General features: G+C 39.8%; 1 protein-coding gene across 6 annotated transcripts in view; it reads right to left on the bottom strand.

Moving 5' to 3' along the window:
- The window catches only part of SRFBP1 (serum response factor binding protein 1), a 77,502-nt gene that overhangs the window by 42,766 nt on the left and 10,956 nt on the right, over positions 1–23,780 (bottom strand). For 3 of the 6 annotated variants that reach the window (XM_080573702.1, XM_080573703.1, XM_080573701.1), the window contains 2 exons: positions 5,147–5,235; positions 4,133–4,205 (listed from right to left, as the gene is read on the bottom strand). In XM_080573702.1, coding sequence (XP_080429828.1) covers positions 4,133–4,205; positions 5,147–5,235 — 162 coding nt within the window. Of the gene's footprint in view, positions 1–4,132; positions 4,206–5,146; positions 5,236–8,672; positions 8,693–23,780 lie in introns of those variants that run through there. The other 3 variants (XM_080573706.1, XM_080573704.1, XM_080573705.1) reach the window with 2 other exon arrangements.

Genomic DNA, 23,780 nt, shown 5'->3' on the forward strand with positions numbered 1-23,780 from the left:
AATTGATAATTAACCCACTCTGGCAGTATCATCAAACCTGAAAATTAAAGAAACTCCTGTACATATGTACAATTTTCTCTTTCAAAAAAGTGAAATCACAGTTGAAAGACTAGAAAGATCATACTGTTCTCCCCCCCCCCCCCCATCTCTCATGAATTGTTAAATAAATATTTTGTATGGTTTTGGCAAAAGAAATTCTGAAGAACTCAAAAAACAGTGTTTTATTCCAATAGCTTTGAGAACTCCTGCAAACAATTAACTCAGTCCTGCAACCACGTAGCTAGATTTTTTAACTGCTCTCCCTTCCCACAATGTTTATATCTGGTTGTTGTGCTTGAGACATTATTACTTGTATTTGCCTATTAAGTTCTTTTAAATCTCCAGTTCTAACAATCAAAACACACAATTAGAAATTAAATGTCATTCTAACAATAACACAACGATATAACATTTTTTAATGCAGCCTAGCACCAAAATTTCTTACATTTTCAATATATGCAGTACTGTCAATGAATTAATATGTAGAATTTTTAAAAAGTATACACAAAAATAGATGCAGTATTTAATCTGAAAAGTGAGTATCTAATTATGTCCCACTCCTAGGAATCTGTGTATTTACAGTGAAATTCAGACACATCAGTGTCTTTTTGGGTCTACTTGAAGATAGGAAAAAAGCACCCTCAAGAGTTAGTGGTAAGGCAACAATTATCAAATAACATCAATTATATTCTTTTCCCTATAATATCAGATGGTAATTAGTAAAGACCCAAGCTAGAAAGAGAAGTTAGGATCTTGTAATTGAAAGTTCACTTTTATATCATTCTGAAAGAACTGTAGCTCTTAGAAGTCCTCCTGAGCTGCAGGCAATTGCTAACAACACATGAGCCATCAGGCAATTTTTTTTCCTTGTTATTGTTGTTATAGTCCAGACGAAAGATAACAGCTCCTCCAAGTAAGTGAACCAGTACAAAAGGTTTATTGGTTTAATGGCAGATGAATGTATAAATGTAATTCTTAGAAAGACAAAGAACTCTCCCTCACTGGTATTTCAACCCCTCAGCTTTTTTTTTCCCTCAGAAAAACTTAAGTCATTGCATTAAAAACTTTAACAACACAAACAAATGTGTCAAAGTCCCAGTGTTCAGTCTTTCTTCCCTGAGCTGGAAACAAATTCTTTTTGAAATGGAACTCTACTCTTACGCCTTCTGAGAACATCAGCATAACTTAAGTCCTTCACAAATGACACTGTCCACACTGTCTGTGCCAGCAGTTCCCATAAAGTGCTATAAGCTGGTGTTTGTTTTTTTTTCTCCTGGATATGTGGGAGGGGAAAGATGTTCCTGATGTCTTCTTGACTGATGGAAGAAATATTTGTATTTATAAAGTGTACTCTCTTTGGCAACTGTGGGAAAAACTCAGAAGAAAAATTGTACTATTTTCCTTCTCTGGGATTTTCAAAGATGTATTTTTTTTCCAATCTTCAGAAACCCTTCATAGCTTTTGCAACTACTAAAGAAGTTCTATATGCTCTAAGTAGTCATCTTAAAGAATCTTTTATCCATAAATATACTTGCTGTCAGATTCTGGTGTAACATCCGCTTTCTGGCTCCAAGCCGCTTTGGCCAGAGTAAGTTTTTTTTTTTTTGTCTTTTTCTCTAGATTTACAGCTCAGTATACTCCTTAAGTGTAAACATTCGGTAAGAGAGAAGGCAGAGATTTTTCTTACATAAAATGATGAAGGAGTAGAATTTCGTGGACTATTTCTGTTATAAGGAATACGACCACTTTTTACTTTCTGGACACACAGTCGGTTTCAAAAGATTTTGCGTCTCCACTGATAAGTGCTTGGGATCCACACATCAAAACTGCTGAATTAGTCTGGATAACACAAATCTGCTTTAAGTTAAAACTTTGTAGACCATTAATCAATGTTCCTTACTAACCATTTCTACTCTAGTCTTTCCTAAAAATGAGAAAATACCTTATCATGTTATGTGAAGAGTTCTTTACGAAAACATTGATCATAGGATCAGTAACTTAAAAGAAAGGTTGCTGGGTGTGATGTTTCACTGGTATAGAAACTCCCACTGTGTCAGAGAATTTCAATGATTTATGTGAAAACTGTCTTGTTTCTCCACCGTGGTGAATGAGGAAAATTTCTATGCCAACTCTGAAATGATCTCAGTCTAGAAATCAAAAGTGGTGAAAAAATATGTAAACAACTAGTGCCTTTTAGGCTGTGATTCATAAGAAAAGAACAGGAATCTTTATTTCATCTAAGAAACAAACGTACTCTAGGGCCATAAGTGTCTACTTATTCCTTTTAAAAGATGAAAAACCAAACCAAACAACAACAAAAACATCCAGAAGAAACAACCTTTTTTGCTATTAAAATATTACAAATATAATACGGACACTTTTAACATAATAAAGACCCCTAACAGCATGATTTCAGACAAGCGAGATCATTTAATAGCTGTTTGCCTGGGAAGTGGGAGAGCTTTTCCTCCTTCTCGGCTGCTCACTTGGAAGTCTCCTCCCTCTCTATAAACTATTTCAAAGCAAGCTTTGTTTGCCTTTAGCTCTCCAAATTACAAATCTACCCTCCCTCAACAATCAGTCTTCAAGCACTTACAAGTCCTGCACTCAGGAAACTTATGTAGCATTAATGAATCACTACTGACAACTGAGGTTCTCCCTTAATTCCACATGGCTCATTCTCTGCTTGACCAAACAACAACCTCACAATGAAAGGTCTTTTTCAAAGCAGTATTTCACAGTACTAATAACAGAATCAGCCTTTTATCTCAAGGCACCTCTGTTTACAAGCCTGGTTACCCTAGACTCTGTCTTCAGGGAAATGGACAGGCAGTCCAGGAAGGTAATTCAGTCCATTCCACAACTGATTCTTTCTGGAGATATTTCTGTACCCATTTATGATACAGAAACCAGAAGGCACTGAGGCTTTTTAACTGACATTGCAAACTACCTAGAATTAGGTGGGATAAGTCTAACTACTGTTGTTCACTGCAGGTGTACGGTGAAAAAAGCAGACTTACACCAAAAAAGCTTACACCAACAGAAACAACTCTAACGTACATGGTCAATACAATTCGAAATACAGGCAGCCTTCAAGATGTCTGCATGAGCCAATGCTGGAAGTAAAAGCACTATGCAGACAAAGCAAACACTTCTGTCATTGACTACTGCTTAACACTATAGTACAGTGATAACCATTTCCTTTCCCCCTTTATTTATTTGTGGAGACTCTCTTGTTTTTCAAATACTATGCTAAAAAACTCTGCGATTCCACCCGACAAATCTGGCACAAAGCAATTCTTAATGGTCAATGAAGCCTTTCCATTTATCAGCTTTTTTGAAGACCAAGATGAAAAATACATAAATAGGTAAGGGCAATCGTTTCTGTTATCAGGGAAAACAAAACAAAACAAACCATCAAACTAAACCCCTGTCATTTAATATGAAAACACCCTTCTTGGCCTATACTCTTTGCTCATACCTCACGAGTAAAGCATATACCTCCTGTCAACACAAAAAAATGTTAGCATTACCTGCTAAAATTGAGATATAAGTAGTACAGAACATTATCAAGTTATAAGATACCAAAACAGCAACGGACAGCAAGCTGGAAGATGAAAAAGGCCTGAATCAAGCGCTACCAGTCCCTTGCAGCTACAATTTCAAAAACTACTCCAGAACTTTACAGATGAAAGTAGTATGCTACTGGCATCACATTTAAAGCTATGAAAACTGACAACAATGATACTATGGTCAGGCACATAAAACACCACTTGCACTTCTAAGTGGCATGAGAAATTTAATTCCTGCACTTTAACTGTCTCAGTAAAAACTTCAAGCACGATTCATTTCTAAACAGATTCAAGTTTAGTTTGGCAAGCTTAAGACCCAAATTGTCTAACACCTTGACAGATGCACCAAACAAACACAGAACTATGGAAATGTTCATAATTTTCCAGCTGTGTTACAGTAATGGCCAAGCTGACTTTGGAAATATTTCAGGTAAGTTTCAGTAATGCAGTCCTAGAAAACAAAGCTTTTTATTGCTAAAATTAATTACTTTTAATATTTAAATATCTCAATATGGTATTACCTTCATAGCATGGATTTCTTCTATTAATCTCTCAACTCGTTTTTGGTTCTTTAATTTGAGGTCTTCTGAACCCCTGTAAATGAAGTCTGTCTTTATTAAATAATCTGGCTTTTCTTCACTTTTTTCTTCCAATATGGTGATACTAAGTAGCAAACTAAAAATGTCACAAGAATGAGCATAATTTACATTCCCTTTCCAATAAATAAAAATTTTAGCAGAGTTGAACACATTATAATGCTTCTACTGTTCAGAACAGAGGAAAAACCACAAAATTTAGCAAAATAATCAGAAAGACAAATGTTATTTATCAGGAGATAGTAATTACAATTCCAAACAATAATAAATAGGAGACACTGCTATCTCAAATATAATTACATTTTAAGACCTTTAGTACTTAAATATAAACGTTCATTGGGCCTATTTCTTATTTTGCACAATTTGCTAAGTTTGTGGGAGAACAGTATGTTCAATTTATACTTTGAACACAGTAACAGACTTATGCTGTCTCCAGTGAGAAACATCACCAGTCACTTTGGGCCAGTTATCTTTAAAAACAATCTACAAATATTGTTTTCATTATTAAATATTAATCGATATAAATTATTACAAAATAAGTATTATTTATATAACAATACATACTAAATTTTTTTATATAAAATCTTGCAGACAACTGCAGTGAGAAAATACCGGACAACTTATGTTCAACAGTAGAATAACCTCAAAGATCAGGTTTGATGCTTTCAAAAGTACTGTAAAAGGTTGCATTGGGATTAACTTTCAATATGCTAAATATGTTTAACAAATTTTATCCCAATTCTGCTTTACAAAACTACTTTTTAGTTGTTATTTTGATTCTATCTAAAATAAAGAAAAAATAAGACTAATAGAACATATGCATCAGAGTGCCTGAAGTTTTCTATGTAATAAATGTTTCTCCTTGTTGTTTCGGAAGACATTTCAGATACTGCCTCATTTATAAATACACAAACAAGAACACTGATATTTAAAACTGACTTTTTCAACTTCAGTTTCCCGATGTGTCTGGTTAGTCTGCGAATAGTCAGGACTCGGACTTTCTTCACATCTTTTCTCATCTTCACAACCTGTCAGAAAGATGGAAGACATTATAAAGACAGTGTTCCTTGATCAGTTTTCATATACAATACATTCATTACATTGATTTAAATTTTAGAAATTAGTTCAACAAAAAACATTCTTGAAAACAGAGTGCATTCCCCTGCTACCCAAACCCAAGTTCAAGTGAATTCAGATTTCACGTAAGAATCAAACTGCTTCCATAAACAGAGGAAGAACAACCAACAGTTTAAAAATGTGTCTGAGGTCTAAACAGAAGACAAGACATTCCTAACTAGCCATACTTAGAGCTAGACTGAACTACAGATTTGTAAAGACTCACCTTTAGCCTTCACTTTGTTTATTTTTGTCCTGCTGAAACAGCACCACTACTTTTCCATTCATACATATTATGTAAAAGTATTTTGCTATGAAACATTTTGAAAAATATAAGGAAAGACTCCCAAACTAAACACTATATATTACAGAACAGAATTTGAGATATGAAAATCTTTTTATGTATTTGAATTGATTCTTGTTGAAAACAAAATCAAAGTGATTTTCAACTTGCTACACTCATTTTCAACTTACTACTTTATGCTACTTACACTGTCTACCTCCGAAAATGTATTTCAAAATAGACAGTATTAAAGAAAAAATGATAGAGATGTTCTGGCCTTGCTTCTCTCACAGTAAGAGGAGCAGAATTGAAATTATTAGTAAAAGGTGGTACAAACAGAAAAATCTCTAGAACCTTTTGCTGTAAAATTCCATCATGGCTGGACATTGCCTTCACAATGATGAACATTTTGAAGAGACAGGGACTTGATACTGACTTATGAAAGTGCTCTTTTAAAATCACAGAATCACAGAATTGTAGGGGTTGGAAGGGACCTCAAGAGATCATCAGGTCCAACCCCCCTGCCAAAGCAGATTCCCCAGAGCAGGTTGTCCAGGTAGGCGTCCAGACGGGCCTTGAACATCTCCAGAGAGGGAGAATCCACAACCTCCCTGGGCAGCCTGTTCCAGTGCTCCGTCATCTTCACCGTGAAGAAGTTCTTCCTCATGTTGGTGCAGAACTTCCTGTGATCCATTTTTTGGCCACTGCCCCTTGTCCTGTCCCCACAAACCACTGAAAAGAGGTTGGCCAAATCCCACTGTCTCCCACACTTAAGATATCTATAAACATTGATAAGATCCCCTCTCATTCGTCTCTTCTCAAGGCTGAAAAAACAACTTTTGATATATCTGAATCACTATTAAGATTTTGTATTTATATTTACAAAATATGAAATATTAAAGCAATAAAAATCCACTGTTCCTGACAAAAAGCTAAATTTCTCTTAAATTCAAGCAGTATGGATATAGTTCAAAAGAATTTTTTTTAAGAAGGGTAGAAAGGAGGACCTCGGGAAGTATGGACCAGTGAACATCACCTCTGTGGCTGGGAAGACCATGGAACAGATCCTCCTGGAAGCAGTATCAAGGCACATGCAAGACAAGGAGGTGATCTGAGACAGCCAGCACAGCTTCACCAAGGGCAAATCGTGCCTGACCAGTCTGGTGGCCTTCTATGATGAAGTGACTGCCTCAGTCAACAAGGGATGACCAACCAACGTCATCTACTTGAAATTCTGCAAAGTCATTGACACAGTCCCACATGACATCCTCATATCCAAATTTGAGAAAGAGAGATTTGAAGGGTGGACCGTTCAGTGGACAAGGAATTGGCTGGATGTCTGCATCCAGAGGGTTGCAGTCACTGGCTCTTTGTCTAGGGTGAAGCTGGTGACAAGTGCTGTCCCTCAGGTCTGTCTTGGGACCTGTACTGTTTAATATCTTTATCAACAACTCAGACAGTGGGATCAAGTGCACCCTCAGCAAGTTTGCAGGTGACACCAAGCTGAATGGTGCAGTCAATACACCAGAAGGAAGGGATGCCATCTAAAGGGACCTGGACAAGCCGGACAAGTGGGCCCATGTGAACCTAATGAGGTTCAAGTCCAAGTGCAAGGTGCTGCACCTGGGTTGGGGCAATCTCAAACATAAGCACAGAGTGGGAGAAGAACTCACTGAGAGCAGCCCTGCAAAGAAGGACCTGGGGGTTCTGGTGGATGAAATGCTCAACATGAGCCAGCAGTGTGTGCTTGCAGCCCAGAAGGCCAACTGCATCAACAGAGGGGTGGCCAGCAGGTCGAGGGAGGGGATTGTCCCCCTCTTTTGCCCTCATAAGGCCCCACCTGGATTGCTGCATCCAGGTCTGGGGCCCCCAGCACAAGAAGGATGTGGGGCTGTTAGCGGGGGTGCAAAGGAGGGCCACATAGATGATCAGAGGTCTGGAGCACCTCTCCTGTGAAGACAGGCTGGGAGAGCTCAGGACGTTCAGCCTGGAGAAGAGAAGGCTCTGGGGTGTCTTTATTGCAGCTTTTCAGTACTTAAAGGGGGCTTATGAAAAAGATGGAGAGTGACTTTTTGCTTTGGCAGACAATGACAGGTCATGGAGGGATGGCTTTAAACTGAAAGAAGGGAGATTTAGACTGGATGTTAGGAAGAAATTCTTCACTCAGAGGGTGGTGAGGAACTGGAACAGGTTGCCCAGAGAAGCTGTAGGTGCCTTGTTCCTGGACTAGGCCCTGGCCAACCTGATCTAGTGGGTGGCATCCCTGTCCAAGGCAGGGGGGTTGGAACTGGATGGTCTTTAACCCCCTTACAACCCAAGCCATTCTATGAAGTTGGCAGCTCTTTCCTGAGGAAATTCTTCACTTCAGATTGCTATTTTGCCTTCTAATCTCTCAGAGGCAACATCAGACTGATTCCGTGCTGCCCAAACACCTAACAGTTACCATCAAACCAGTTCCACCAGGAATATTAGCATTATAAACCTGCATCAAGCTTGACCAAAAGCAAACAAAAATTTTCAAAGCTCCTGTAGGAAAATATCATAATAAACTATGATGTGAAGTTCAAGACCACAAATTGAGAAGATTATTATTTTTTTCAATAGCATATTCTGAACACCTAATTATCTTTGTAGCTAAGTTACCTACACAAGCAAGCATTTAAGTCATGAACTGTGCTCAGCAGTAGCTCTACTGAAGGCTGAATCTGGTAGAATAAAACAATTTCTAGGGAGAGGACCTTTGAATACAGGTCCCAGCACTGTCACCTCTAAGAAGAAACATATCCAGCAGTGCTTCTGCTAAAAGGAGTGGAGAGAAACTCTTCTGGGGTAGTTATTCACACTTGCACAGAGAGAAGTGAAAAGGTATTGTTTGGGGACAGGCAAGATGACTTCACAAAGGGCAAATCATGCCTAAATTGTGGCCTTCTAGGACAGAGCAACAGCATTGTTGGACAAGGGAAAGCAACCGCTGGCATCTACCTGGACTTCTGCAAAGCCTTTGGTAACAGTTCCCCACAACATCCTTGTCTCTACGTTACAGAGATCCAGCTCTGGGGTCCTCACCATAAGAGAGACATGGATAAGTTAAAGCAGGTTCAAAGGGAGCCCAGAAAAACGATCAGAGGGCTGGTGCACCTCTCCAAGACAGGCTGAGAGACTTTAGCCTACAGAAGAGAAGTCTTCGGTGGAAGTCTTATGGCAGCCTTCTAACATCTAAAGGAAACCTGTAAGAAAGATGGGGAGAGACTCATTACTAGGTAATGTAGTGAAAGAACAAGGAGTAATGGTTTTAAACTAAAAGAGGGTAGATTTAGATTAGATACAAGGAAGAAATTCTTCACTTCTTGGTGGTGAGGCTCTGGAACAGGTTGCCCAGTGAAGCTGTAGATGCCTCCCCTGTGGGAGTGTTCAAGGCCAGGTTGGATGGGGCTTTGGGCAGCCTGATCTACTTGAAGATGTCCTTGTCCATGGCCAGAGGTTTGGAACTAGATGGTCCCTTCTAACCCTAAGCATTCTGTGAAAAGGGAAAGAAGGTTTTTGGGCCAAGAATGACTGACATTTAAGATTGGTGTCCTGTTCTAAAATCTGAATATCAAAAGTCAATACTTTACCCAAAGTGAAAAAATTCTGAAGGCCTACTTACAGAGCACTTCGACTTCAGTGAGTAGTAAAAGCCACGAGCACAAAGCCAAGCCTATGCTAAATAACTACACTGTTTAAAGTTTCCATGCACTAAGGAAAAAATGCTTAAGATTACCATTTGCCATCTTGGTATGTAAACATATCTTTTTATATGATATGGAGGGGAATTATCACAAGTTATTTTCTATTCGTTTTTTTTACAGAGAAACAGTTCCCTGTAATACATCATCTTGTAAACAGAGGAAACAAAATAAAGTATCTTCTGGTTGAACACCTTTTAAATACTAAATACATTCAAAAAAAGATGAAAACTGGGTATGCATTCTCCGAAGGAAGGTGGTTTTTTTTTTGTTTAATGTTTAACTATTAAAAACATCTCCAAGTTACAAACACATTTGAATTCAAAGAATTCATACAATAACTTAACATGGTAGTTACTGCATATCCGAATACTAAGTATATTTAACTTTCTCTCCAAAGTATTTTGTAATGTATTTTTTTTACAGAAATATTAATGCAGACACAGCATGTTTCTGGGGCATAAGTGAGCCAAGACCCAGCCTCTCCAGATGCCAGCCAATGAAAGCTCTGTAGACATATGACAGCAGGAATGAGGGAAGATATTCACTCCTTGGCAGACTAGGCATATCAATTTATGTAATCCACAGTCACTTCTTTCACACGGGACAGTATGCATCAACTCTGTTCTTGGAAGTACTCATAAAGTTCTCAAGAAAGCAGTCTGCTCTTTGGGACAGAAGTCAGAAAGGCTTTGCTTTAGAGTGTGCCTCAAACAATGGGTCTTAGACCACCAGTGTGGCTCCTAGGGCTGATAGCCTCTTGTGTTAAAATGTGAGACAGACAGCTTTCTCTTGAGGAAAACAAAACTGAAACAAAAACAAAAAACAGAAGTTGTGGATTTTTTCGAAATAATAATAGTAAGTAAGATATTCTTTTATATAAAAGGTAAGATAAGACAACAATAAAGGAGTCTTTGCAATGAAACTTATAAAGGCTGCACTATAAGACATGGTTAGACTTACCAATGCTTCAATGCACAGTGACAAGGATTTTTAAACATACTTAGATGTGACAGTACTGTCAAAAGAATAATTATAGCCTCAGTCAAAACTCAAAGCAAACAGCTTCTTCTATCAATAGCAACACATTTTAGGATTCCTAGAAATTCAGGAAGCATGCCGTTGTAAGTGGAAATAACCACTTCAAGGATTTTTTGCAATAACGGACGTGGGATGCTTTCCATTTTGGAAGGCATTTTTTTATTCTTTACAAAAACATTATCTAACAAGCAATTGCACTAGAATTATTAAATACTAAGTAAGAACTGATCACAGTTACCAGGACAAATTGACCTTCCATACATATATTATGAATAATTTATAAATTTTTAAATCTAAAAGAAATCACAGTGGAAATGAGTTTACTTTTAAAAACGAGCCATGGTAGTGAAATGTATGTTGTGGTTTAACCCAGCTTTCAGTTGAGCAACACCCCTGCTTGGTCATTCTCCCCGGTGAGATGTGGGAGAGAATCAGAAATGTGAAAGCGCAAGAACCCAGGGGTTGGGATAAAGACAGCTCACTAGGTAAAGCAACAGCTGCATGCACAAGTGAAGCAAAGCAAGGAATTCATTTGCGGCTTCCCACCAGCAGGCAGGTGTTAAGGCACTCCCAGGAAAGAAGGGCTTAGCACTGTATAGGGTTTATGAGTTAAGGTTTTGGTAGCAGGGGGTTGCTTGGGTGGCCTCTGTGAGAAAAGCCCAGCAGCTGCCCCATGTTACATAAGGGCCAGTTTCATCTGGCTCCAAAGGGAACCACTGCTGGCCAGAGCTGAGCCAATAAGCGAGGTTGCTTGCACCTTTGTGAGAGCATATTTAAGAAAGGGAAAAAATACTGCTGTGCTACAGAAGCTGGAAGAGAGGAGTGAGAACCAGGCCTGCAGCCCCCAAGGTCAGTGCAGCAGGAGGTGCTCCAGGCAGGCAGCAGCAGTTCCCCTGCAGCTTGTGGAGAGGCCCCTGGTGGAGCAGGCTGTCCCCCTGCAGCCCATGGGTCCCACACGGAGCAGATCTCCACGCTGCAGCCCCCCCGTGGAGGAGCCCCCGGTGGAGCAGGTGGATGTGGCCTGGAGGAGGCTGCGGCCCATGGAGAGCCCCCGCAGGAGCAGGCCCCGGGCCGGAGCTGCAGCCCGTGGAGAGGAGCCCACGCAGGAGCAGGGCGTCTGGGGGGAGCTGCCGCCCACCCGGGGGGGACCCGTGCTGGAGCAGTTTGCTCCTGGGGGATGGATGGACCCCGTGGTACGGAGCCGTGTGGGAGCAGTTCTTGAAAAGCTGCTGCCTGTGGGCAGGCCCCGCAGGCTGAGTTCAGGATGGACGGCATCCCGTGGGAGGGACCCCACGGGGAGCAGGGGCAGAGAGGGACCGTGAAGGAGCGGCGGAGACGAACTCTTACAGACTGACAGCAGCCCCCATTCCCTGTTCCTCTGCACTGCTCGGGGGGAGGAAGTGGAAGAGAATGTCTGTGTGGAGGGAAAGGTGTTTTTAGTTTTGTGGCGGTTTTTTTGTTTGTTTCTCACTGCTAATAACAGGTAATGAAACCTGGATTACATATATCTCCCTATGTTGCGTCTGTTTTCCCTGTGACGATAAATGTTATCTCCCTGCCCTTATCTCAAGCCTTGAGCCCTTTCCATCATATTTCTTCCCTTTTCCTTTGAGGAGGGGGAGTGAGAGAGTGGTTGTTGTGGAGCTCAGCTGCACAGCTGGGTAAAACCACCACAGTCATGGCCACCATTATGGTGGGCAGACAAACACCATCACTCCCAATATCCCTCCCTTCCTCCTTCTTTTCCCCAGCTTTTATTGCTGACCATGATGCCACATAGACATCCCTTTGGCCAGTCTGGGCCAGCTGTCCTGGCCGGGTCCCCTCCCAGCTCCTGGTGTACTTCTTGCTGGCAGGGCAGCACCAGAAGCTGAAATAAAGGTCTATGGCTTTGTGCAAGCACTGCTCTGCAACAACTGAAGCATCAGTGTGTTATCAGCATTCTCTTCCTCAATCCAAAACACGGCACCATACCAGCGAGTAGGAAGAAAATCAATTCTATCCCAGTCAAAACTAGGACAACATACTAGCCTGAAAGAACATTAGCATGTTTCAAAAGCTACAACTGTAGTGGAGGAGCTGCACTAAAAATTACATCCATTCTACACTGGTCTTGCACAGATACCTTAAGTAAAATAGGTATTTCTATTACTACAGATCCTAATCTCTATTACTACAGATCCTAAATAAAGATGAAATTAAAAAAAAAAAAAACTTAAAAGGCTGCAGCTATTCCACAAAAAAAAAAAAAAAAAGGATCCATTGTCCCAACAGCTTGGAAGTCTACAGCAAGCATTCCCCAAAATACAATGCACACCAGCCAGCTTCATACAAGCCTTTTCGAATCATACGCAGAAAGTAGTTTCTCCTGTTTCAAGACAGGATGAAACATAAGATCACCAGAAAATTACTGGCCAGACAAGAACTGTAGAAATCCTCTCCTATGGTTTACCTTTGCCCAAGGAGTGCAAGTTATTGAGAAGGATTATAGTAAGAATTATTGATTTCAGTACAACTCATGTTAAAGTGATACTGGTCACAGAAGCAGGAGCTCCCAGGACTCACTGATAGTAATGGCAGTGACCGGGAAGATCATGGATCCTCCTGGCAGCTTTGTTAGCACGTAACAAAGACAGGGAGGTGATTCAAGACAGCCAGCATGGCTTCATAAAGGGCAAATCGTGCCTGACCGACCTAGTCACCATCTCTGATGGAGTGATTCCATCAGTGGACAAGGCAAAAGAAACACGTCACCTACCTGGACTTCTGTAAGGCCTCTGAAATGGTCCCCCAAAATATCCTTGTCTCTACATTAGAGAAAGATGGATTTGGTGGATGGACTACTCAGTGGATCAGGAACTGGCCAGATGGCCCTGTCCAGAGAATTGCTGTCAACAGCTCTGTGACGTCCAGGTGGAGATCAGTGATAAGTGGTGTCCCTCAGGGGCCCATTCTGGGACCAGTACTGTTTCATATCTTTATTACTGACACACCCTCAGCAAGTTTGTGGATGACACCAAGCTGAGTGGTGCAGCTGATACAATAGAAGGAAGAGATGCCATCCAGACGGACCTGGATAGGCTTGGGAAGTAGGCCCATATGAACCTCATGAAGCTCAACAGCGCCAAGTGCTGCACCTGTGCCAGAACAATCCCAAAATTAGCGTAGGCTGGGAGATGAATGGATGGAGAGCTGCCCTGAGGAAAAGGACTTGGGGGTACTGGTGGATGGGAAGCTTGACATGAGCCAGCAGTGAACACTTGCAGCCCAGAAGACCAATTGTATTCTGGGGTGCATCAAGAGGTGTGGCCAGGAGGTCGAGGGAGGAGATTGAACCCAACTGCTCCAGTCTCATGAGACCCTACCTGTAGCACCCAGCTGTGGGGCCCTCACAATAAAAGAGACCTGTTAGAGCAGATTTAGATTAGATATAATGAAGAAATTCTTCACCATCAGGGTGGCGAGGCACTGGACCAGGTTGCCCAGAGAAGCTGTGGCTGCCTCCATCCCTGGAGATGTTCAAGGCCAAGTTAGATGGGCTTTGAGAAGTCTGATCTAGTTGACGATGTCCTTGTCCATTGTTGTGTATTTGGAACTGGATGGTTTTTAAGGTCCCTTCCAGCTCAAACCATCCTGTGATTCAGTATCTGGCAAGAACAAAAAATCCCCAATTTGCACAGATGTATATACTCGCATGGTACAAAGAAAGAAGAGGGTCTATGTCAAATCAAAAGAGGATGATCCCCAGGAAATAAGGAGTCTAACAAGTCTCCATTTAAAGACATCATAAGAACTATATTTAACCCAGCATTTAGAGCTGAGAAAAGGAGAAATCAACAGCTTCAGTCACTGACTTCTTATCGCAGGCTGCTCCTGCCTCTGATGGGTGAAAACCACCCCCAGAGCTTTTCCCTCTCACACGGTAGTCCAACAAAACCTTCCCCAGTCCTCAGCAGTTTCACAGCTGACTCTGTGTCCAAGCAGGGGGAATGAAGGGAGAACAGAAACTCACAGAAGACTGTTTAACCACATCTTTGATCTCCAAGTTTCCTTCTCATATCTTCCACAAGAAATTCATTTGGTTTAAATACTGATATTTCAGCCATAGTTGCAAGTTACTTAATTTCAACTAACAAAGGTCTTGGAAGGTCTAAATTAATGTTGGAATCAGTGGTGGAGTTACTGGAAGTTGTTTTTGATCACATACATTATCCCCTTTTAAATTAACAGAGCACAGTCATTGTACAGAATAAAAAATATCTGCAATAGTAAAGAAAGTTATTTTAAGAGTCTCCCATACAAATTAATTGTTGCGAAAAACCTCTTACGAAAATTTTCACGTTTCCTGAAGAGAAACCTAGTGAATTTGTAAAGAACCAAAAATAGAAGCTTGTTTTCAGTTCCAAAACCTGAATCACTCACTACGGAAACGTCCTCAGATCTGTGATGGCAACAAAACCACATGAAGCAATGGGGACAGTATGACAGTACAGGCACACTTCAAATTTACATGATTAGTCAAAGGTATTTGTGTTCACATTTCTAAGACAACAGCAGCAAAGTTCTCAAAGAAACACTACATGAGAATAAAATGTTATACTTGGCCAATTCTGAAACTTGTTTTGAGGTCTGTACAGGCAACTTGCCTCCAAACTAAGCTAGTGTTCAGCCAATTAGAAAAAATAGAGGAAAGTGTGACTAAAGATTTGTAGATGTATCAAGAAAGGTACGTGTCTATTCTGAACTATAGTATCAGCCATGCCTCAAAAAAAAAAACAAAAACCACCACAAAACCTTCAACTAATTATAATCCAATGGATTAAGAGAAAAAAAAAAGCAACATTTTTATGCCTAAAACTCGTTTAATATAATATACTCTAAAACACCGAAATACTAGAAGATACGTATAGATTTATAACACGAAATTTAAAAGTTTTTTTTCATATTATCATGTGCAAAAGTTAGTTCTGTAAATTAATATACCTGAAAGACCTAGAACATCTTAAATTCTTCTTAACTAAAAGTTAATACAAGCTTACTTATGCAGCTGGCCCCAGTTATCCAAAATTCATGGAAGCCAACAAACTGATGGCCATGTCTTTTCCCTCTGAACAGTATGAAGCACACGCAACTGTTCTCCTTGGGATTCAGCCCATAAGGTGCTGAACATCTTGGTCATGACCCAATAATGCACTTAAACAAAGTATTAGACCCTTAAAAACGGCACTGGAAACTGGATGGGAGTTTCTTCATCCACTTCTGCTTTATGCCAGCTCATAGTCTAGTTCGAGTTCCTGTACAAGTAACCAGAAGACAAATCATTCTGTTCTCATCATTGAAAGACTCTGCATCGAACCTAATCAAGTGAAATAAACTCACAAAGAGAGGTTACAGTGTTCTGAAATATCCGTACAATTACACAAACATGCAATCAATGAACCAAGACCTTCCTCCTCTCCCCTGGCACAGTGAAGTCTCTACTGTATCAAGACTGTATTCAGGGTCCAGACACAACTGAAGAAACTTTCATTTACAGTTTGAAGATACTCCTAAGTAATGTTCTGTAATTTTACATAGAAATGCCTGAGTCTGGTTTGGAACATAAGGTCTCTCATGTCTTTCCCTAAGAATTGCTTCAGCAAAACCAGATACACGCACTGGAAATGCTCTCGTGGTATCAACCAAGAATCCTTTGATATTACGTGAAGAAAAAGAGAGTAATTCTGAGTTTGCTTCTGTACTTGATTGTCTTCCTTTGCTCTTGAGGCCAACAGGTTCTATCTGACACAAAGTTCAAGCATAATATAAGAGTGGGATGACAACAAAAATTCAAGAAACTACCTTTTAAATTGCATCTCAGAAAAGAGCCTATTTTAAATATACGCAATCATATCACTACCAACAAATTCTAACGTAACTGCAAAAGCTGGGTCTAATGAACAAACTGTTATAAATGAAACAGCTACAAGCTATATTTCAGTCTTAAAGGAGCCCTGTCATGACAAAAGAATCCCAGCATGCTGCAATAAGATTCTGTTCCATTAACATCAGAATGGCTCAAGGCAAATGGAAAAAAATTATTTAAATGTACCCAAAGGCAAACAACAGCTTGTTGATGGTATTTCTCATTTTTTCCTGAACCCCCTAAAGTTTAAGTAGCCCTGCTTATATACAAAGGGAAAAATTCAACAAAAATGCACCAAAAACGTTTGCGAATATTGCTTAAGTTATACATAAATTCCACAAGAAATCCAGTTTAAAAGACAAAAAAAAAAAAAAAGGAAAGAAAGTACTGCAGAGACACTGAATACTTAAATACATAGCAAGAAAAACATGGAACTAAGTAATGTTTCAGTTTTCACCGATCATTCCTTTCCTAGCAGAGGGCACACCAAAAGTATTGGTTTCATTTTTGTTACTTGGCAGTCTGCTAACCAAGAAATTACCATGGCAACCTAGTATTCTAAACGTTAATTTTTGGTGCTATTTGGCAACAGAGAGCTTTCAAATTCAAAACACCTGCAGCTAGATCACTTATTAGCCAAAACTAACAATAGTATATAATCTTTTGAGTGAATGATTTCAGTGAAAAAATGTTTCTGGAACTTCATTACAAATACTTCTCTCCATTATCTGGAATGCCACTTGAAATATCTAATGATTTTTTAGATTCTTAGGAAAAGTTAGTAACTACCAAGTTTACTTTTTTAAAAAAGTCACTATATTACAGTATATATTTTATACATGTCAAAATATCTGGAAATAGTCGGTATTAGACTTATTATAGCTTCACGTATTTGCATTATAAAAACATACGTAAGCAGGGAGATAAAGGCAGCAAGAGTAACATATACACAACTACATATAAAGACCAGGACTCGGTTGTTCAGTTCCACGACAGTTTTACACAAATACATATCCACAAAAAAGATCCTAACCTTACCAAAAAACAAACCAAGGTTAGTCTTCAGCCAGATCAGTTTCCTGAGTTGGTTCCCCTCATGGCTACATGAATGCTAGCTAGTTCCAGGGCAAAAGAACAAGGTGGGAACATACAGATGGAGACGGAGGGAGAGCTGGGATACCACAAACCAGACTAAAAATCAATAAACTATCCCTTTATTTGATACAAGGATCAAGTCCTAGCATAGCAAGAACTAAGGAACACACAGTTTCTTTTAGCTAGGGTCTGCAATTTTATTACAGTATTAGTCTTGCTTTTTCCATCTTCAGCTATATGTAAACACATTTGTACCAAGTGGACTGCGCAGGACCATAATACATCTAAGCAGACGTAGGCAAGTTCATGAAACATGGAACAACTTTTTTTTGGGATTAAAACACAGCACCCTGCTGCCCAAAGCAGGCAGAGGTGCATTGCTAGCTGGAGGCACCTGCAGAGCAAAGCACACACAGCCTCTCAGGACTCGGGCACTCATGTCATCAGGCTCCCCACAAAGATTGCGTAAGACAAACGGGGAAGAGCACGCTGCCCTCTTAGGCATGTTTCCACGTTTCTCATTGGCAAAGCAATGCACACACCCCTTGTGAATTACCATCAAACCCTTCCTCTGCTGTCTGTCTATGCTGCTTTCCTCACACCTTCTCAATTGAAGCACTGAAATGAGCTTTCTGGTATTATATTTTGAAATATAAAAACATTATTTTTTTTTATTTTTTTAATACAGGACTGATTTTCCTCCTGCGTGGAGAACAGTTGTCATTTCTAACATAATTTCTCCAAATGGAAACCGCAATGAGTACTCAGACTGCTAGTACTTTCATCTAAAGGTTTTGAAAAGCGATTCAAAATATCTCAGATAGTTGGGAGGGAGTAAGGATAGTCTAGAATTACTTGCTCATTGCCAAAGACCGAAATTTAATGGATTTACTGCTGCAAACTCGGTGTCTCATTGTAAAGAGTCAGACTGCATGCAGTACTTCAGAAAGCATTTGAGCTCTCAAGTCCAAACCAGGATCATGAGCTAGCTAGACATATCTCTGCACCCTAAAAAAAACAGCGGTAGCTGTAAACGCACAGAGTAGAACTAAACGTGAAAAACTAGTCCACAGATGCCACACTACACAAACCAGTATATGAATTACCACATGGAGAGAAAATAATAATAAATAAATAAATATACACACACACACACACAAGTCCTCCAAAATTGAGGACTAGCAGAAGGTGACTTTGTAACCCTGTATTTAATTGATCAGCTGGACACACGTTTGAAAACCCAGAACTAGCACTCTGCTAAAGTATTTCCAAGGAATGTTGCAGGGGGGTGTGATTAAGGCAGTCAACACAACCAAACACTAATCAGTGGATTTCTATGTTCAAGATTTCTTAATTAGACCACAGATCTAGCTAGAAGCCTCATGTGAATTTCATCCCTCCTTATGCTTTGATTTCACAGACAGTAATAGAAGCTACAACAGTGACGTAAGAATTATCAGAATAAATACACGTGAATAAATATTGAGAGTAGCAAGGGATTTTTTCCTTTTACTCTTCAACAGGTGAACTTTTCAAAAGTAGATGAAGAAGAGTGCACTGCTCCCATGAATCTAGAATTGAATCCATGAATCCATGAATCATTATGAATCTAGATTCTAAATAATCTGAAGTACATCATACCTTGACTAACAAACAATCTGTATAACTTTTTGCAGTCATCATACAAATCATGAACATTACCCAAACGCGCAGAGTTCAACTGGTGCCATTAAAAAAAAAAAAAAAAACAACACTCCGGCAGAACTGGGTATGGAACCTGTTCATACAACAAAGTCAGAAACACACAACCACCATTCCCAGTATTAATGGGGAGGGGGGTATTGATTTGTTGAATCTCCACCCAGTGTGTCTTAAATTGTTGTTGCTACTCCCTCTTCTTCCATTTTGAGAAAGACAGGCATCTTTCTACATAAATGGCACATTGTAAAAAAAAAAAAAAAAAAACCAAAATAAAAATAACTTACAACCCTTTTCTGAGGATATTTTACATTAAAAAAATACAATTCATGTTACAGTTTTTAAAGGTTAGAAGATTAACATCCTTTTATCTAAAAACAAGCTTGAGTAACCCTGTTGAGCACTTGCCGCCCTCTCAGTTACAACAATTCACAAACTAAAGCATTAGCCTTAATCACCAGTGAGGAGCTACAGCTCTCACTTCTGACTGCCTGGTACACAATCAGCAATGGCTTTAAATGTGAGTTAAATTCAGGCCAGCTGTCAGAGCCTCAGACCATCAAGGAATGGACTTGTCTGACAGAACATGTGGACAAAGGACTCCTAGCTATGTAAGTCAGTAGGGATCTACTATGTACCAACTACTTTGCAGCAGAATCTGAAACTGAAGCATCTGAATAAGCATCATTCCTTCTGTAAGCAAAGCAGCAGCAGAACAACCAGCTGGCAGTTCAGCTGACAGAACAAACCAGCACATCAGGTCATTTTCCCTTATTCTATCTAAGTAATGGGCTATAAGCCACTTGAAAAAGGGCACTGTAGCAATGTTTACAAGAGAATGATAAGAGAGTGAATAAGTTCTGACATACTGTAAACATTGTACTGTTTCTCTTGTAATCTTCTTTACTTTCCCTCACTTACTTGCTCCTCTACTTCCACACAGCAGTTCACTGTTGAATGTTCCAAATAACTGGCTAGTAAATTGTGCTGAATTAAGTGATTTCAAGCATCATCACAGCATTCTTCTTCTAGCTAACCAGCTGCTCCTTGCATGCCTCAGCTCACTTTCAAAGAACTGCATGACATGGGCTTTCATGCATAATCCATCACCCACCGACAGGCTTTCAATATCCTACACCCAAGCAGTCAGCATGCCACAGGAGCAACTGCAGGTCAACTGTCTCACTGTCTCAACTCAGAATACAGGGTTCCTGCAATTAATGATTGCTTTTGCAATGAGATGATGGTATTGGCCTACTAAGTCACCACAGAAAACCTCAGAGTCCTGAGAGCCAGCACATTACTACTTTTCTCAGCTATCCTGTAGGAGCAGAGCATTAAAACTTTGTGTATTCTGGAATTAAATTTGTTAACCTAGTTTCTGAGGAAATTAAGTTTGTCATCACACTGTTTGCCTGTCAGTATCTCTCCCCACTAACTTTCAGGCTTAAGAAACAGACACCAGGCCTGACAAATCAGCACTGCCCAGAGCTCCTGCATATTTTTTGAAAATTGGTAGCTGAATAGGTCACGAGAACTAAAATTAGCATGTCAAGCATGGAAGATACATAAGCAGAATTCGTATCTTTTCCATGTTGGCTGCCAATTTGCATGCATACTCACTCACCAGCATGTCTGGCTCTGAACCAGCTCCAGAGCACCAGCCACATCTCTGGGTCAGCCAAACAGGTGGGAAACATGGGCTGTAACTACAGCTACCGCTTAGCACTCAAAGAGGGCGAATCCCTGGATAGTAAGTAAAAAGCTGTACAGACAGAGGAAGAACTGAGGATATCAGTATGAGGTTCTTATGAACACTGGATGCAAAAGTTGTAAGGCTTCACTGGTTCTGCAGCTTACGTGTTAAGTATGTTTTACTCTTACTACATTCTTTGGGCTGACGCTTTTAACCTGGTGACTGAAGCTCCAAGGGGAATTATAACCTAATACCTTGCTGAAGCGGATAGATGAAGGTGAGGTTCTTCTGTGCAGGAGATATCACGTAAAAAGAGACATTTTTATACTGATTTGAATTATCTTCAGCTCAGACTAGTCCCCCATGCAGAGAAAACAGGGAATGGGTGGGATGCCTGCAAAAGATTATAGTTGCACAACATCTGGCAAATATCTGTATATTACCACCTTAATATTACCAGAGAAGACACTAAGTATTTTTGTGAAGCTGTCATTCAAAAGCAGCCGCTCATTTCCTAGTAAGACACCCACTTGAAAATCACCCACTTCAATGTCACCATACAGTTGTTATTATGCAGACAAAGAGGAATCATAAAAGGAAAACGGTTTCAAGTTAATAAAACAACACAGAACTGCATTATTATTTCAATGCTAGTACCAGCTGAGGAATGGTAATATCAGAGAAACACTGGTTAAACTACTTTTCCATTTGTCTGTAAATACGAAAGATAAGAAATGTTTTGTAATTTTCAGATTGTCTATAAAATACATCCAAATTGTGCTTTTGTGAAAACTGAAAATAAAGGTAGCTGCCATTATCGTGACCAAAAAAACCCACCACAAATGTCTATATTTTTAATCTCCACTATTTTTCTTGAAATTCCTCCTCAGCAAAGTATCTCCCTGTTCATACATGTAAGAAGGAAAACAAATCTGGAAAATCAAAAGACAGAAAGGTTTCTTCAGCTATGTGAAAACTCCCAATAGAAAGAGGGGAAAGCCTCAACTCTTAACTCCTACCAGTGAAGTGAAACTCAAAACATCAAGTTTAAATTCATTCTGGATAGAAGTAAACCACATCTCATGCTAAACCTTGTAGCAGGTAAACCAAATTTTCATCGTATGAGTAAATATCACCAGTACAGGTGCATTTTGGAGACAGAGGAATAAGCAGCACTCCTTGCACTACCCACGTCTTGCAAGCTAAAGGAATTTCCACCATTCAAGTGTATTTTAGCCATAACATTTTTTCGTGTCTCTAATCAGTAAGCCTGAAAGTTTCTACCTTCTTGTCTGAAGGCAGAAGTATGATACTTTACAATTCAGACAGGAAAGAAACTATATATCTAGCAACACAGTACTGCATCATGCGGGAGGTAAGCAGAGAGGTATATCATGGAAAAAGGGAGTATAAAGAAAGTGAGAAATGGTGTCCAGTCCAACAAAGTGATCCATCTCCCACCCTCGACAGACCAAAACAAACAAACAAAAAAAAAAACAGAACAAAAACAACAAAACGCCACAAACCATAAGCCCTTTGTTTTCATGCCTGGAAAAAAAACAGCTGTGGTAATAAACATTTAATAAGGATTAAACATTCAGAATTTCAAAGGAAAAAATCCAGAAAGGGAAAGCCAAAGAAAATAAAGGGAAAGAAAGGGAAAACCGAATGAAAGAAAGGGAAAGCCATGAGATAACCTGAAGCCAGTGAAAGAATAGAAAAATTTATGTAATTTTCCATTTCCAAAATACTTTGAACTTTTCTATAACTTTTCCACAAAACTGTCTTCTTCCTTGTTTTACTGATAAGTGCTAACAAAAGAAGACTTCCAACTTCTTTTATTAATGTATGTCTAGCCTAAGGCTCTTCACGTGCCCTATGCAGCCCCTAGCACAAAGCTACCTACCATGCCTATCAATTACACATATATCAACACATTTAATGAGTACAACACCAGTTCAGGCCTAGAGTGTGCTAATGAGTGACAAAAAAGCCCATGGCCTCAAGGACCACACTCTGATAACCACTGATAAAAAGGCAATTCAGTTTGCATAACCAATTTTTTGGAGTTGTTCAAAGAGGATGAGTATTCTGCTAGTGCTAAGCTCACCAAAAAGTGGGGTGAGCTCCTGGTTTCAAACATGGAACAATATTAACCATGTGTCAGATTACAAAGCACAGCATGCTATTTCCCCTACAATGCCTGCCCCCCACACTTTTCTTCCATCAAGATGATTTATGCTAGCACGTCTCTGAATTTTTTTTTGTTTAACTACAGATTAGGCCAAATGAATCTTAAAACAGAAAGAGAAGCCCTACATACTTAACCACACTACCATATAACTTATTTAACTTACTTTTCAGTAAGTGTAGAAAATACAAAGAATACAGAGTTTAAAACATCCCTCCAGATATCTGGTTGACACTGTTTCGCAAACATACCTTCAATTCTTCATTGTGCAGTTGACAAAACCCCAGATCTAGAAGATACAGTAACTACCCCAGTGTCAGTAACAACTTACAGTTGCACAGGAAGGTTCCTGCAGAATCTTATTGTTCTGACATGACAACTGCTCTCACTTATCCACCTGTTTTACATATTTAATGTTCACTGTTCAGCCATTTAGAACTTCTTTCCTAGTTTTCCCACCTGAAGAGTGGCTTTTTACCCAGGCAGACAATGACAGGACAAGGGGGAATGGCTTTAAAATAAAAGAGAGGAGATTTTAAAAGAAAAGAGAGAAGATTTAGTTTAGAGGTTAGGAAATCCTTCACTGTAAGGGTGTTGAAGCACTGGCACAGGCTGCCCAGAGAAGCTGTGCATGCCCCACCCTTTGAGGTGCTCAAGGACAGGCTGGATGGGGCTTTGGGCAACGTGGTCTAATGGGTAGCATCCCTGCCCATTGGGGGGGGGTTGAACTGGGTGGCTTTACTTTCCCTTCCAACACAAACCTTTCCATGACTCTAGTACTGGGTTTGTTGGGGCATTCCTTTCTCCTGAAGCTTGCTGCTTG

This window comes from Anser brachyrhynchus (genome assembly GCF_964034855.1).
Source record: "Anser brachyrhynchus genome assembly, chromosome: Z".
Classification (NCBI taxonomy): Eukaryota; Metazoa; Chordata; class Aves; order Anseriformes; family Anatidae; genus Anser; species Anser brachyrhynchus.